The following is a 17,733-nucleotide window of genomic DNA, read 5'->3' as shown; positions in this document are numbered from 1 at the left end:
CAGATGGCCCAGGACTCCGCCAATTCAGCTGCCTGAGTGGTCTCTTCAACGGTGGTGATGCGGCATAGTTCCTGGCTCCAGACCGCCGGCCTGTCCCAGGAGATGCAGGCCTCAATCCACGACCTTCCGTTTGACGGTGTTGGCCTGTTTTCTGATCAAACGGATGCATGTCTGCATGGCCTAAAGGACACAAAGGCGACCCTCCGTTCCCTGGGATGCACACGCCTCAGTCGTCTAGGCAGCCATTCCGGCCTCCCCCACCTCCTAGTCAGTGGCAGCCTCTGCAGGGGCCTACGAGGAACAGGGACATTTCAAGGAAGGTCGGTCTTCGCCCATCCCTTGACGGCGCGGTTTCTGAAAAGTCTGGAGTCCCTTTACCCACATGTCCGAGACCCGGTCCCTCCTTGAGACCTGAAACTTGTGCTATCTAGGCTCACAGGGCCCCCCTTTGAGCTCCTGGCTTCCTGCTCCCTTCTCCTGTTATCCTGGAAGGTCTCCTTTTTGGTTGCTATAACTTCAGCCCGTAGGGTGTCCGAGATCAGGGTGCTCACGTCAGAACCCCTGTATACGATCTTCTATAAGGACAAGGTCCAGCTGCATCTGCACCTGACCTTTCTGCCCAAGGTCGTCTCCCAGTCCCACACGAGTCAGGACATATATCTTCCGGTTCTTTGCCCGAAGCCTAATGCGATGGATGAGGAGCGCAGGCTGCATACCTTGGACGTTAGGCAGACTCTGGCCTTCTACATAGAGAGGACGAAGCCATTCTGTAAGTCTACACAGCTGTTTTTTGCTGTCGTGGACCGGATGAAGGGTTGTCCAGTGTCTATCCAGAGGATCTCGTCCTGGATCACGGCTTGTATCCGCTACTGCTATGAACTGGCGAAGGTGCCCCCACCACCGATTGTGATGGCTCACTCCACTAGGGTGCAGGCCTCATCGGCGGCCTTCCTCGCTCAGGTTCCGATCCAGGAAATTTGCCGTACCACAACCTGGTCGTTCGTCCACATGTTTGCCTCACACTATGCGCTGATCCAGCAAGCTCAGGCTGATGCTGGTTTCAGCAGAGCAGTACTACAGTCTGCAAGACTGAGGGAACTGGGATTGTTTAGTCTCAGAAGAGAAGAATGAGGGGGGATTTGATAGCTGCTTTCAACTACCTGAAAGGGGGTTCCAAAGAGGATGGCTCTAGACTGTTCTCAGTGGTAGCAGATGACAGAACAAGGAGCAATGGTCTCAAGTTGCAGTGGGGGAGGTTTAGGTTGGATATTAGGAAACACTATTTCACTAGGAGGGTGGTGAAGCACTGGAATGGGTGACCTAGGGAGGTGGTGGAATCTCCTTCCTTAGAGGTTTTTAAGGCCCGGCTTGACAAAGCCCTGGCTGGGATGATTTAGTTGGGAATTGGTCCTGCTTTGAGCAGTGGATTGGACTAGATACCTCCTGAGGTCCCTTCCAACCCTGATATTCTATGATTCTATGATAAGACTGTGAACTCCAAGCCCACCTCCTGCGATTCTGCTTGTGAGTCACCTACAGTGGAATCGACATGAGCAAGCACTCGAAGAAGAAAAAACTGTTATTCACCTTAGACTCATAGACTTTAAGGTCAGAAGGGACCATTATGATCGTCTAGTCTGAACTCCTGCACAATGCAGGCCACAGAATCTCACCCACCCACTCCTGTAACAAACCCCTGACCTATGTCTGAGTTATTGAAGTCCTCAAATCGTGGTTTAAAGACTTAAAAGTGCAGAGAATCCTCCAGCAAGTGACCCGTGCCCCACACTGCAGAGGAAGGCGAAAAACCCCCAGGGCCTCTGCCAATCTGCCCTGGAGGAAAATTCCTTCCCGACCCCAAATATGGCGATCAGCTAAACCCTGAGCATGTGGACAAGACTCACCAGCCAGACACCCAGGAAAGAATTCTCTGTAGTAACTCAGATCCCACCCCATCTAACATCCCATCACAGGCCATTGGGCATATTTACTGCTAATAGTCAAAGATAGATTAATTGCCAAAATGAGGCTATCCCATCATACCTTTTTGTAACTGTTGTTCTTCGAGATGTGTTGCGAGGGCCGTCCCTAGGAGGGGCGTGGGACCCAGGGCAGAAGAGATGAATCCATCACTTCTGGGACCGACCGCGCCTGGTGCCAGCCAATTGCCCTGGCAGCCTGCGGGGCCCCCCAAAGCGCGGGGCTTGAAGTGGTCCCCCAGATTTGCCGTACCCAACGGAGGGCTCTGTGTGTTGCTCATGTCCATTCCATTACCCGCCCTCCTGCCCCTCCGTTGGAGTTGTCGGCAAGAAGGAACCAAGAGGGCGCAGGGCCGGCGGTGCCTGATATACCACGCCATGAGCAGGGCACTCCAGAGGGCGCCACAGCCGGCTCTACGGCTACCACTAAGGCAAAAGTCTCCGACATGCACATGGGTGCACGCACACATACAATGGAATGGACGTAAGCAACACATCTTGAAGAACAACAGTTACAAAAAGGTGAGTAACCGTTTTTTTCCTTCCTAAGTGGGGTACTTTGCATTACCTCCTTTTCTCCAGTTTGTCCAGATCATTTTGAATTTTAATCCTTATTAAACATTATTTTTTCCAAGCTCATGCTGAGGTGGCAATGCAAGCCAGGGGAGCATTCTTCCCTCAGGCTATCATGGAGCTGCCGCCACTGGGAGAGGACACAGCCACCGATTGGCCAGGCAGTCCCCAGCCAGGAGATCTTCTGGAACTCTCACACAATAATGGCCATGAGTAATGCTTCCTACCACTTTTAAGTGGCTAGGAGGAGACCACATCACTTCTTGGCATTAATCACACAGGCCTGCCAGTCCGCTTGGATTACAGCATTGCTATTCACCTGCACTAGGAAGCATCAGTCCTGAAGATACTACACTGGGGTAACAGCTGCCGCCTCAGCAACACAGGGCACTTCAGGCCCATGCTCCACTCTCTGTTGGCTCCCGTAGAGCCCTGCAGCTAACCCAAGATCTCTGTCCTTGTTTCAAAGCACGAGCAGGTCTGGGTCTGGGATGCCTGAGGCTCATCTCACTCTCCAGGACCTCCCCCACCCTCAGTGAATCTGCTGCTCAGGCACAACGGGTGAAACTTGAGCGGGCAGGAGATGATGCTTCTTGGTGCTCACCCAGGACTGTAGAACTCCCTCCTGCAGAGCCTGGGAACGACCACAAACCCCTCGGTGTTTTCTAGTCCAAATGCAAAGTGCACTTGTCCCTCCCCTCCGAAACAACTGCCCAGAACACGTCAGTGACTAATCACAATAACGCCCCTGCTCACACGCTTTCCTCGGGGTGAGGGATGACGAGGTGCAGGAGGGGGAATCCATATGGTAGTGTAACTCAGGCAGGCCATGGATCCCTAGCAATGGATGCAGTATATAGAGTTGAATAGCAAAGACTCCAGTGGAGCCATTGTCGTGGAGGAGAGAGCTCCTTTACTCACTGGAGGACTCTGAGTGTATTGCTCCAGAAAGCCATTTTCCCAGAGAGCTCAGAGATTCTGTATCCAGGACAAAGTGCTAGGTCCCTGTGCCTCCCCTTCTAGCAATGGGCCTCGTCCCTGGAGCACCTCGAGACTTATAGCCCTGAGCAAAATTAGTTTCTTTTTAACTGTTCTGAGTCTCACCCTGGCCTGAATCCCAAGGCAGGGGGCTGCCAAGAGGATCTCGTGCAGAGAATTCCATTTGCTGAAATGTGCTTCCATTTGCCGAGGCCTCTGAAACTAGCAGGAGCACTGGAGTTTCACAGTTGCCAGCTACCAACCCTTCCCCAGGCTGGCTGCTGTATGCTGGGCTGTCTGTGCTTCCTGCCTCATCTAAGGGAAAGAGTTTACTGAACCAAAAGAGAATGGATTCTGCTGCTGAGGAAGTCAGTCTGACAGATGCTGCAGGCTGTGGGTGAGAGTCCAGGGCCTTCAGAGAGGCTGTGAATTCCCATTGCTCTTGCTGTCCTCCCCATCTTCTGTCCTCCTTACCTCTCCTGCCCTACCTATTTCTCTCACTCTCTCTTAATCCAACTAGGGCAGCAAGGGGATACCCTGCTGGGCACACTACCTTCCTCCCCTGAATCCAGCCTATGGGCAGTGCCCAAGCTGCCCAGCTCTGGCACTGAGCATTAACATGGGGTCATTTGCTCTTTCACTCAGAATCCTTTGCTTCAGCCCCTCTGCCTCCAGAGCCTTGGCGAAAGGCTCTGTCTAGCAGTCAGCCACATCCCTGGTGCTGGGGCAGGCGACTGGGGAGAATGATTGGTGCCTGATGCTCACTGCCCTCTGCTCTTTTCTCTTCCAGTCACCCGAAGCAGTTGGCAATCTCAGATACGTGGATGACACAAATAGCACAGGTAAGTTACTGACCTAGCAATAGGGAGCCATACAGCCCCCACCACCCCACATCAACCCTCCTAGCCACAGTACTGGGGAGTCCACAGAGCACTGACAAATCCGGTTTGTTCTGCTGCCTGAAGCAATCGCCTGTTTCTGTCCCATTCTAGACTGAACCCTCCAATCCAGCAGCACTGAATTGTGGGTAGGATTTTTCTGCATTGTGGCTGGATGATGACTGATTTGCTGGGAGTAGTGTGTAGTGAGCATGCCTCCGTTTGTTCCTGGCCTCTGTCCCGGGGCAAAGGGTGGGAGGGTCCGGCCTCCTGCAGCTGACGTTGGTGTGCGGTGTGCATGCCCCAGTGGGATTATCCTAGGTGGGAGTGGAGAGCCTGGCTGCCTGCAGCAGGGAATGGGAGGTATGTGGTGGGTTGCAGGGCTTGAAAGCATTTGAACACTTGAGAACCAGGGTTCTTCGAGTCTGTGTGCGTGTGCATGTACCACGTGCACACGGACTCAGAGTCTCTGGCCAGCATTGTCCAGCATGCACCCTGCATGGTTTTTTTCATTTCATTTTCACCAAAAAAAATTCTGTCTTCCTCACTTTTGCCTTTTTGGTGCCTCTCGCCAGTGGTGGACTCAGAGTATTAGAGCTTTAAGCCCTGTCCACCATGCGATGCACTTACTCCCCATGATTGAGCACAGTTGGTATCTCTTCAGTCTGGGTGACAGCCATGTCCCGGACCAGTGCTCGGTGGAGTGGCCCTTCTCCCCCAGGACTCATTTTTCCTGGGATAGCCAACTACAACACTGCCTCCTGATGTGATCCATTAGAGGAGCACTGGATTCCAAAGGAAGTCCCTCTGACTCAAAAAAGGCACTCTCTCCTCACAGGTCCCCTTCAGTCAGCGTCCTGTCATTAGGGATTCGACGCCTAAGGCCAGGCCTACATTGTCACTTACATCGGTATAACTTATGTCGCTCAGAGGTGTGAATAAGATGCCCCCCTGAGTGACGTAAGTTACACTGACCTAAGCACCAGTGTGGACAGCGCTACCTCTCCCAGAGATGGATTTATTATGCCAATGGGAACTTCCTCAGACACGTGACAGTGGCACAACTGCACTGGTGCAGCTGGACTGCTGCAGCGCCTCTAGCGTAGACTAGCCCTAAGACTCCCATGACTAAGTGCCCACAGCCCCCTCTGTTGACATTCGTCCATTCCTTAAGACAAGTTTGGCACCGGTAGGGAGCCTGGCACTGCAGCCTGGTACTACTTCCACCTCGAGGAAGGGCAGATTGGAGCTCCATTCCCGGGGAGACTCTTGGCACTGACCCTCCTACCCAGAACTGGATAGGACAAAGACCACAGAAGAGCCATAAGCACTGTCTATCCAAAATTGTCAGGCCTTAGGCTTAATCATGCTGAAAAGTCTAAAATGACTGAGTCCTTCAACTGCTCAGATCTAAGGAAAATGAAATCCACCCCAGCATTGAAGCCTGGTACCAATTAACTCTCCTTGTTGAAAGGTGTCAGTCCCAGAATTGGCACACAGAGTGGAGTCCTTGACAGTTCTGGCAGATGTAATCCACATGTTGAGCCCTCCATACCAACTGCAGTCCCAATATGTCAGGTGCCACAATACCTGATACTGTTACCAACAACCTCTCACCCTTGCTCAGAGAGCTCGACACCACCTGTGGAGCATGAGCAGTTCTTGTCTCCTGGCCATTCCTTTTCCCCTGAATTAAGCAGGGAACCATCACCAGTTCCTTTCCTGTTGGCTAGACCTACATCACCCTCCCATTCTCCACTCCCTGATCACAGAGAACCCCTCCTAAATATCTCCCTCTCGTTATACCTTCTTCTCCATGAGCTCTCTTAGTCTTCTCCATGAGCTCCATCTCCTCCATAATCTTAACCCTTCAGTTTCCACCTGGGCCTTATTGGGTGTTTTGGGATCCCCCTTCTAAGCCCTCTAGAACTTGTTCACCTTCCTGGTCTTCTTAAAAAAAACCAGATCTAATTCGTTAACTAGGTCTGTCCCTTGTCTGCCCAGTGTTATGGCTCTCCATAGAGAGCGAGAACCAGAACAGGAGGAGGATGAAGATAGAGAGCAAGACCGGGAAGAGGATATTACTCTGAGAGCCTCAAGAGCTTCCTAACCCTTTCCCTCCCATGTCTTCGAAAGGCGTTATCATCACTGGACAAAGCAGTGACACACAGCCCAATTCCTGCCTCAGATGAGTTCCAGGCTAGGTCTGCTGTGAAGTGTATCAGACTGATTAGATTTGTAGACTCATAGACTTTAAGGTCAGAGGGGACCATCATGATCATCTAGTCTGACCTCCTGCACATTGCAGGCCACAGAATCTCACCCACGCACTCCTGAAATAGACCCCTAACCTCTGGCTGAGTTACTGAAGGCCTCAAATCTGTGATTTAAAGACTTCCAAGTTACAGAGAATTCACCATTTACACTAGTTCAAACCTGCAAGTGACCCATGCAGAGAAAGGCGTCTCAGTCAATCTGACCTGGGAGGAAATTCCTGACCCCAAATATGGTGATCAGTTAAACCTGGAGCATGTGAGCAAGACCCACAGCCAGACACCTGGGAAAGAATTCTCTGTAATAACTCACAGCCCTCCCCAGCTAGTGTCCTGTCTCTGACCGTTGGGGATATTTGCTGCTAGCAGTCGCAGGTGGACTACATGCTATGATAGGCAGTCTCATCATACAACCCCCTCCATAAACATATCAAGCTCAGTCTTGAAGCCAGTTAGGTTTTTGTTCCCATTGTTCCCCTTGGAAGGCTGTTCAAGAACTTCACTCCTCTGATGGTTAGAAACCTTCATCTAATTTCAAGCCTAAACTTGTTGATGGCCAGTTTATATCCATTTGTTCTTATGTCCACGTTGGCACTTAACTTACATAACTCCTCTCCCTCCTTGATATTTATCTCTCTGATAAATTTATGGAGAGCAACCATATCTCCCCTCAGCCTTCTTTTGGTTAGGCTAAACAGGTCAAGCTCTTGGAGTCTCCTCTCATAAGGCATGTTTTCCATTCTTCAGATCATCCTAGTAGCCCTTCTCTGCACCTGTTCCAGTTTCAATTTATCTTTCTTAAACATGGGAGACCAGAATTCACACAGTATTCCAGATGAGGTCTTACCAGTGCCTTGTATAATGGTACTAACACTTCCCCGTCTCTACTGGAAATACCTCAGCTGATGCATCCTAGGACTGCATTAGCCTTTTTCACAGCTGCATCACATTGCTGGTTCATAGTCATTCTGTGATCAACCAAAACACACAGATTTTTCTTCTCCTCTGTCACTTCCAACTGATATGGCCCCAGTTTATAGCAAAAATTCTTGTTGTTAGTCCCTAAATGCATGACCTTGCACTTTGCACTATTAAATTTCATCCCATTTCTATTACTCCAGTTTACAAGGTCATCCAGGTCATCTTGTATGATGTTGAGCTACCCATTATATAGGAGAAAGCTCACAAACTTTTCAATATTCTCCATCTGACTTTTCCATGCAATTGGCAATGCTAATCCATAAAGGGACATTAATCATTCACTCATAGATTCACAGAGCCTTTGAAAGACCTTTGGAAGAGTCTAGCCTCCTCAGTTCTCTCAAATATTGTAGCTATGAAGAGGTATCAAATCCCTCGGAAAGGGTTTAAGAATTTGTACTCCCATCCATGCCCATGGTCCTTAGTGAGTTCGGTAGTTGAAGAAAAATCCAAATAGGCTGAAAAATTCAGTCATTTCCAAAGATAAGGACCCCAAGAGACGTAACCTCTTAGGCAGGACCTCTTTGGCTTCTCTCCAGCTAAGGATAGACAATTCTTCTCCATCCATCAACTCAGCAGCAACAATGGGTCTGAGTGAAATCTTTCCATCACTTAGGGGGAGGGATAGCTCAGTGGTTTGAGCATTGGCCTGCTACACCCGGGGTTGTGAGTTCAATCCTTGAGGGGGCCATCTGGGGCAAAATCAGTACTTGGTCCCACTAATGAAGGCAGGGGGCTGGACTTGATGACCTTTCAAGGTCCCTTCCAGTTCTAGGAGATAGGATATCTCCATTAATTTTGGTCTTGTACCATCTCCACAGCTTTGTTCATCTTTAAACCTTTTTGTTCCATGTCATTCTTCAACAAGTCTATCCAATGCATCTGCGGTCTTCTTCTATTTCTAGTTCCTTGCACTCTGGTATGTATCACCAATTCTGGTACCCTTTCTGGGTTCCTTCTCGACATATGTCCAAATCACAATAGTCATCTTTCTTGAATCTTCTGTAACAGCCTTATTTCTTGCCCTCGCCATTTTCTTATTACTCCATTTTTTACTTTCTGCAGTCTTGACACTCTCAGTTATTCCCCTCAGCCTGTTAATCTCTGCAGTCAATATCTTACATTCATTGGCTTTCCTGCCACTCCAACATTCCCACCCCTACAGTAGTATCGACATGACAGTTGTCTTATATATACTATTTTCATTTTTATCTAAATGTCTTTAAGTCTTCCTGGTCTTGCAGTTTTCTGAATGCAGTATAGCTAATCCAGTTCTTCTTTTTATGTCATCTTCACAATTCCTATTCTTCTATACTAGTCCTCCAAGCTACACTCATTTTTCTACTTGTTCCAGCTGGCTCCAATTTTGATCTTTACCTCTTCCTCTAGTCTTCCAACTACCATAATTTTTGTCTTCTCTGTGCTGATCTTCAGTCTGAATTTTCTGCTTTCCTGGTTTACCTTGTCAGTTATTCTCCATAAATCCACCTTTGTCAATGCTAGGAGGCTGAAAACTAAGATCTATGATGTTGACAAATGGGAAGAGCCAGATCTCAGAAAAAGAATATTGTGCAGAAAACCATCACTCTGTGACACATTTCAGCGTTACCCAAGGTGTCTGGAGTGACCACAAGCTTACAGAGTGAGAGAGACTCATCTGTGCACACCCAGGGAAATCCTCTCTAAACTTTTTCACAAACTCAGCCATCAATTCTCCTTCTGCTTCAGGGCCACACTCCCAGGAATCTTTGATAAGATCCAGAGGGCCCCTGACTTTTCTCCCATAAAGGAGGTCAAGTGGGATGAACCCCATGACTGTTGGGGCACCTCCTGGTGAGACCATAACAAATAGGGCAACATTACATCCAAGTCACTTGCCCTCCTGTTCTCATACATTTTTAACATAGACTTTAAGGTCCCATGACTAAACAGTTTTTGGGTGATATGGGGCAGATCTCAATTGTTTTGCCCCACACATCCTCCATTACTCTCAAAATAGGTGGGACATGAAATTTGAACCAAGATCTGATAAGATCTCTTTTGGAAAGCTCACCCTGCTAAATATGGTAAACAGTGCATCTTGCAACTGTTCCAGTTTCCACGTTTGACAGAGCGACCACTTCCAGATATCTGGCAGCAAAATCCACCACTAATATAAATCTTTTCCCCTTTTGGCATGGCCTGGATAATGGCCTTATGAGATTCAGGGTGACCTTATAAAACCCTTCTTTAATCACTGATAAAGGATGCGGTGGAGCTGTATAGAGACCTGTGGCCTTTTCCCGCTTTTGACGTAAGTCGCAAGTTTTGTAGTACTCCTTTACTTGATTCTGGATATTTGGCCAGTAAACGTTTTTTCTTAGCCTCTCATAATTCTTTGTTCCTAGGTAATTGGCAAACTGGCATTGGTAGGCTAGCAGCAGTAGCTCCACGTGATGCTTTGTGAGTACTATTAGCTCTCTGTAGGGTGGCATCTATTTTTCCCCACTGGGGCTTCCCTGTATATTCTGCCCTCTTCCCTAAACCTTCCCCTGCTCTCTTTATCTTGGGCACTATTAGAATGTTTTCCCAATGAGTTGTCTGCACTTGATTCAGCAGCAAACTCCCCTTAGCTTTTGCTTGCACTGAGGGCTGACTCCTTGGCCCCCTCCCCTGTGGACATATCATCACTCTCTGCTGCTAAATGTGCAGAGGTCTCCCCTCCCCCTTTAGCTGCCTCCCCCTCTGCAGGATTTACATTTGGAAACCCAGGAACATCCTCTCTCTTGCTCTGGGTCACAATATTAACAGCCCTATGCAGTGAAATAATATAATTCCCCAACAATACATCCCCAGGTATATTATGGAGAACACCCACCTTCAACCTTCCTACTCTAGTTCACTGTGAACCAAAGGCACGCTGAATTCAGATTTCCCCCGGCAAGGAGCGTTACCCTCTCCCTGGGAGCATATCAGATTCCTTAATCATATCCTTCCTGACCAGTGTGATCTGGGCTCCTGTGTCTTTACACACTTGGCACATCCTGCCATTTACCCTGGCATCTTTAATAAACTCTTTGTCCATCTCCAGGAGGTCAGAACGGACAAAATTAACTGGGAGCTCCTCAGATATTCCGGGGGTTTCAGAGCAAGGGTAGTCTTATTAACCTGGGCAGTTTGGAGTTGGTGTCTGGATTCAACATACATATTTGCTCCATTATTTTTCCAGGTGCTGAAGTTAAGCTGGCTGGTCTGTAATTCCCTGAGTTGTCGTTATTCCCCTTTTTATAGATAGGTTCTATATTTACCCTTTTCCGCTTCTCTGGGATCTTTCCCATCCTCTATGAGTTCTCAGAGAGAATCGTAACCCTAGTCACTAATGGCTCAGAGACCTCTTCAGCCAGTTCCTTAAGTATTCTAGGCTGTATTTTGTCAGGTTCTGCCAACTTGAAGACATCTGACCTGATCCTACCCCATTTACACTGATGTTCACTATGTTAATCCTCCAATCACTGCTAATCTTGTTGGTTACAACTGAAACAAAGAAGGCATCTAACACTTTGACTATTGCTGCGTTTTCTATCATCATCTTTCCCTCCTCAGTGGGTAATGGGCCTACCCTGTCCTTGGTCTTCCTCTTGCTTCTAATGTATTTGTAAAACATTTTCCTGTTACCTTTTATCTTCCTAGCTAGTTTAAGCTCATTTTGTGCCCTGGCCTTTCTGATTTTGTCCTTACATGCTTGTGTTGGTTTTTTAATATTCATCCTTTGTAATTTGACCTACTTTCCACTTGTTGTATGACTTGTTTATAAGTTTCAGGTCACTGAAGACCTCTTGATCTTTTACCATACTTCCTATCTTTCCTTTGCAGTGGGATAATTTTCTCTTGTGCCCTTAATAATGTCTCTTTTAAAAAATACCTACTTTCCTGAACTCTTTTTTCCCTTAGATTTGTTTCCCACAGGATCTTACCTACCAATTCTCTGAGTTTGCTAAAGTCTTCCTTCTTGCAGTCCATTGTCCATAGAATCATAGAAGATTGGAGTTGGACAAGACCTCAGGAGGTCATCTAGTCCAACCCCCAGCTCAAAGCAGGACCAATTCCCAACTAAATCATCCTAGCCAGGGTTTTGTCAATCTGGGCCTTAAAAACCTCTAAGGATGGAGATTTCACCACCTCCCTAGGTAACCCATTCCAGTGCTTTACCACCCTCCTAGTGAAATAGTGTTTCCTAATATCCAACCTAGACCTTCCCCACTGCAACTTGAGACCATTGCTCCTTGTTCTGTCATCTGCCACCACTGAGAACAGCCTAGCTCCATCCTCTTTGGAACCTCCCTTCAGGTAGTTGAAGGCTGCTATCAAATCCCCCCTCACTCTTCTCTTCTGCAGACTAAATAAGCCCAGTTCCCTCAGCCTCTCCTCATAAGTCATGTGCTCCAGACCCCTAATAATTTTTGTTGCCCTCCACTGGACTCTCCCCAATTTGTTCACATCCCTTCTGTAGTGGGGGGCCCAAAACTGGACCAGTACTCCAGATGTGGCCTCACCAGTGCCAAATAGAGGGGAATAATCACTTCCCTCAATCTACTGGCAATGCTCCTACTAATGCAGCCCAATATGCCATTAGCTTTCTTGGCAACAAGAGCACACTGTTGACTGATATCCAACTTCTTGTCCATTGTAATGGCCAGGTCCTTTTCTGCAGAACTGCTGCTTAGCCAGTTGGTCCCCAGCCTGTAGCAGTGCATGGGATTCTTCTGTCCTAAGTGCAGGACTCTGCACTTGCCCTTGTTGAAGCTCATCAGATTTCTTTTGGCCCAATCCTCCAATTTGTCTAGATCACTCTGGACTCTATTCCTACCCTCCAGCATATCTACCTCTCCCCCAGCTTAGTGTCATCTGTGAACTTGCTGAGGGTGCATTCCATCCCATCATCCAATCATTAATGAAGATGTTGAACAAAACCAGCCCCAGGACCAACCCCTTGGGGCATTCCGCTTGATACTGTCTGCCAACTAGACATGGAACTGTTGATCACTACCTGTTGAGCCCAACGATATAGCCTGCTTTCTATCCACCTTATAGTCCATTCATCCAATCCATACTCTTTTAACTTGCTGGCAAGAATACTGTGGGAGACTGTATCAAAAGCTTTGCTAAAGTCAAGATATATCATGTCCACCACTTTCCCCATATTCACAGAGCCAGTTATCTCATAGAAGGCAATCAGGTTGGTCAAGCATGACTTGCCCTTGGTGAATCCATGTTGACTGTTCCTAATCACTGTCCTCTCCTCCAAGTGCTTCAAAAAGGATTCCTTGAGGACGTTCTTCATGATTTTTCCAGGGACTGAGGTGAAGCTGACCAGTCTGTAGTTCCCCAGATTCTCCGTCTTCCCTTTATTAAAGATGGGCACTCTGTTTGCCTTTTTCCAATCATCTGGGATCTCTCCCGATCACCACAAGTTTTCAAAGATAATGGCCAATGTTTCTGCAATCACATCAGCCAACTCCCTCAGCACCCTCAGATGCATTAGATCCGGCCCCATGGACTTGTGCATGTCCAGCTTTTCTAAATAGTCCTTAACCTGTTCTTTCACCACTGAGGGCTGCTCACCTCCTCCCCATACTGTGCTGCCCAGTGCAGCAGTCTGGGAGCTGACCTTGTCTGTGAAGACTGAGGCAAAGTAGCAGCCCCTTCCAACCCTAATCTTCTATGATTCTTCCTAGCAATCCTTCTTCCTGGAACAATATCCCATCGTCAAAGAATCCAAAGCCCCCTCTCCAGCACCACCTGCGTAACCACACATTTACTTCCACAATTCAATGTTCCCTACCTGGGCCTTTTCCTTCAACAGGGAGGATGGATGAGAACACGACTTGTGCCTCCAACTCCTTTATCCTTCCCAGAGCCACGTAGTCTGTAGTGAGCCGCTCAAGGTCATTCTTGGCAGTATCATTGGTGCCCATGTGGGAAGGGGTAGCAGTTTGAGGGCTTGATCAGTCTCAGCAGTCTGTCACATCCTGAATTCTAGCTTCCTCCTACCATTCCTTAGAATCATGAACTCTGTCATATCATGATCACTTTCACTCAAACAGCCTTCCACCTTCGAATTCTCAACCTGTTCTTCCCTATTTGCCAGAATCAAATCCAGAACAGCCTCTCCCCTAATCGCTTTCTCCACCTTCGGTAATATAAAGTTGTCTCCATTGCATTCCAAGAATTTGGTGGATAATCGGTGCCCTGCTGTGTTATTTTCCCAACAGCTGTCTGGGTAGCTGAAGTCCCCCATCACCACCAAGCTCTATGATTTTGTTAGTTATTCCAAACTAAGAGCTCTCAGTCTGGGGAATCTTCCCCAGGGAAGGCATGGGAATCCCATCCTGGAGCATTTAAAACTATGTGGGACAGTGCCCTGATTATAGAGAACATGCAGCTACATCCTACAGTGCTAGGGACATTACAGCTCAAACAGTGCTGCACTGGTGTGGGAGAAGCACTAGGCATGACCCACGAGGGCCTGCACCGAGGTAACGTGGTGACAAATACCTCAGAGCTAGTTACTGATCTGTAAGTCCAGTCCAGTGATGGTGACACCTGCTGCTCTCCCAAACCCTTCTGCCCTTGGTCATGGCAGAAGGGGTCGTAGCAGCAGGTGGAAATGAAATGACTTTTCTTTGGCATCCAATTAATTTGTTCTGGTTTGACTGGAGGGCGGGAATGAGTCTGGGAGACCACAGGGCATAGCTAGCTGTGAGGTTTCGGGGGGGGAAGTAATGCTTATTCATGACAAAATAAAAAAATTGAAATTTTTCATGGGACAGAAATTCAGAAAAATTCCATTTCAAGAGAACCAAAATGGGAATTTTTTTTTCAGTTTACCAACTGCTTGCCTGGAAGGGTCTTAGAGAAACAAGGCTGGGGAGGTAATGTTTTTTATTGGACCAACTTGTGTTGGTGAGAGAAACAAGCTGTCAAGCTTACACAGAGCTCTTCTGCAGGTACTCAGAGTGTCACAGCTAGATATAAGGTGGAACAGCTTGTTTAGCACAAGTCATTATTTCAAGGGACTGTTCAAGGTGAAGTGGCCTGTTAACACCCCTCCAGTCATAGGGAGGAAAGGAAGGGAGGGAGCGAGGGAAGGGGGTTGTTAGTGGGTTATAGATTGTCATACTAAACCATAAATCCAGTGTCTCTGTTCACAAAGTGATCGCTCTGTATCTCAGAGGCATGCTGCTCTGTGGGAAATACTGTCTGTCTCCTGCCTGATTCCTGTCTGTCTGTCTCTGCTCAGTTCCCCAGGAGCAGGGTGGGCCAGCAGAGGAAGAGGAGCTGTTAGTAACTCACGATTCCTCAACACCCACCACATCAGCACTTGAAGAAATGGCTCTGTACAGCAGCAAGCGCAAACTCCGACACAGCCGTCGCAGTCTGGAGGCTGCTGTCCCCACATAAAGGGCAACAGGACAGCCCAGCACAGGGCTCTTCACCTTCCTGCACTCCACAGACAGCACTGGACTGGGTCCCACAGCTGCCTCCTTGGCATTGGCTGGGAACTGCGCACCCAGGAGGCGTTGTGGTTAACTAACTTCCTTTAGGCTGTGAACCTCCTTTTTCTCTCACTACCCACAGTGCACTGGGGCATGTGCTGAACAAAACAGGACAGTGCTGGACTTGTAGATGTCTGACGGAGGGGGGGGCAGGGCAGTGGGCAGCAGCAGTTTGTTAGTCTGTAAATAGTATGTGTGTGTGTGTGTGTGTGTGTGTGTGTGTGTGCGCGCATGTGTGGGTGTGTGACGCTGCACCTGTTATTCCCTCCACTTGGGTTTTTCAGTGGCTACTACGGGGGCTTTGTTCTGATATGACTTAGCGGAAGGGCCAGCCCTTTACTCCCTTCTAAATCCCACTGATTTGTCAAAAGCCAGCTCCCCCCCCCAACCATGGAGTGTCATGTCCATGCAGAGGCAGGGATCTGTGACATCTCTAGAATGCATTGTCCCCATTCCACTCCACCACCAGGCCAACAATCATCTGGCTGTTCCTCTGGCAACAGCTCTGCCCCCCAGATGCACATGTAATTCCTGTAGCATAGGCTGTGGTCCATTCTAGGCAAACACACTACATGGGGAGGGGGACATGTGGGGAACAGGTGCTGACTGTCCTGTGTGAGAGTAGCATACATGAGCTGGATGAACTAGAGCAGATGGGAGTGCAAGGCTATAGCAGTGTGTGCATGTGACAGCAGTAGGGACAGACTAGTTGGGGATTAGAATGTGGTGACACAGCAGTAGGCGGTACAAATAAGGAGACAGTGGGGGTAAGGTTATAGTATGGGGTGCAGGGAGTAAGGTGGGATATGGATTGGCTGGGGTCAGGGTGCAGGATGATGATGGTACACAGAGAGTGATGGTGGTGGCAGCAGAAGGTGGTGGCTCTCTCTGTGTTGCCCATGACCTCTGAAGTAAAATGTGAGTTTTGAGGGAGGTTGGAGCACAGACAAAGTGAGCACCATGCAGGGAGATAATGGATAACGAGATATGCCGCGCACTAACTACACATCCTACGGTCTCTCTCTGACAACTTGGTGGCGTCCTGACGCTTTACCTACAGATTAGGGCAGACAAGAGATTCTTTACACATGCACCAAGGACGTTATTGCTGGCTTCCTGCCTGGAACAAAGGCTCTGTCAGCCTCAGTACCAAGTGAACCCAAGGATCTGGGCCAGTGACTAGGGGCCTGTGTCTACCAGTGAAATTAGTGTTTCTCTTGTTCTTACTGCCCTCTGCGAGTTAAGCAGCCCTTATCCACACACACCCCAAATCAAAGCAAGGCATCTGAGCTTGGTCTTGGCAATGGTCTGAGTGATCTTTCCACTCCCTCTAACAAATCGGTGCTCTCTTACTTGCTGATGCCGCCAGCAGTAAGCCCAGAGTTGGCCCTTAATCCTCCCAGTGCCAGGATGTGACTAGGGAGTGGAGGGCACTTCTGCTTGTACATTTACTAAATGACTGGATGCGGTTTCTTTTAGTTGAGAATCTCCTCTCTTCACACCAAATCACATGGCTCATTTTAACTGAATTGATATGTTTAATTTTACAGGGCTTGGACGGGGAAATCCAATAATCTATCACACTGCAGCCATGGCTGCTGCCATCATCAGCAATTTGAGCTTTTCCTTTTAAAACCTCATTTTAGTATTTGCTTTTTAACAAAAGCAATTTCTGGAAACAATCATGAATTGGTTTTGGTGACTAACTTGTGATTTTCCTTTCCCTTTGCGGTACCTGGGTGCCAGGCTCTGATCTCTCTCCTCTCCTGAGAGATGCAGAGGAAAAATCAGCTCATCAAGACTGTAACTAGTGAAATTTGTACAACCAAAGAAATCTATTTTGTGGTTCAAGGAGAATAAAGTTTACTTTACATTTTAGAGCCTGTGTCTGTCTGTGGATGAAGCTCTTTCCTCAGGCCAGTGGGCAGCAGAAGAAGGGCCTCTCTCTATTCACTGCTTCTACTTTCAAATCTAGAGAAAGCCAAGTCTTCCAGCATCTCTGCCTCAACGTCCATCACATCTGCCCTGCTATGGTCTCTCCCATCTTGAGACTTCTTTCAGAGATTTATGGCTAGTCAGCGAATGGCCCCAAACTAATTCCCAGAGCATATTTTTTAGAAAAACATCCGGTCTTGATTTAAAAATTGCCTGAGATGGAGTGGTCACCACAACAACTGGCTAAATTGTTCCAGTGGTTAATTATGCTCATTGTTAGAAAATTACGCCTTATTTCCAGCCTGAATTTGTCTAGCTTCAACAGCCACCCATTGGATCATATTATACCTTTCTCTGCCAGACTGAAGAGCCCATTATTGAATACTTGTTCCCCATGTACATATTTGTAGACCAAATCAAATTATCTTTTAACTGTTCTTTGTTAAACTACATAGCTTGAGCTCCTTGCGTCTCTTATACTCCTTGAACTCCTTCCTGTCCCCCCATCACACATCAAGTTGTGCATGTCACCTGCCAATGTAATCACGTTTCACGCTCTCACACACACACGCACGCTCTAGAGGGCAGGCTCTCATAGATG

At 48.0% G+C, this 17,733-nt stretch overlaps 1 protein-coding gene across 1 annotated transcript in view; it reads left to right on the top strand.

The window, feature by feature from the left end:
- The window catches only part of SCRIB (scribble planar cell polarity protein), a 195,944-nt gene extending 180,842 nt beyond the window's left edge, over positions 1 to 15,102 (top strand). Inside the window, exons 45-46 of the mRNA XM_065397800.1 lie at positions 4,321 to 4,372; positions 14,942 to 15,102. Coding sequence (XP_065253872.1) covers positions 4,321 to 4,372; positions 14,942 to 15,102 — 213 coding nt within the window. The remainder of the gene's footprint in view (positions 1 to 4,320; positions 4,373 to 14,941) is intronic.
- Positions 15,103 to 17,733: the final 2,631 nt, after the last annotated feature.

The sequence above is a fragment of the Emys orbicularis genome, chromosome 2 (genome assembly GCF_028017835.1).
Source record: "Emys orbicularis isolate rEmyOrb1 chromosome 2, rEmyOrb1.hap1, whole genome shotgun sequence".
NCBI lineage: Eukaryota > Metazoa > Chordata > Testudines > Emydidae > Emys > Emys orbicularis.
The sequence above is the reverse complement of the archived record's forward strand: the minus strand, read 5'-3'. Positions and strand labels throughout refer to the sequence as shown.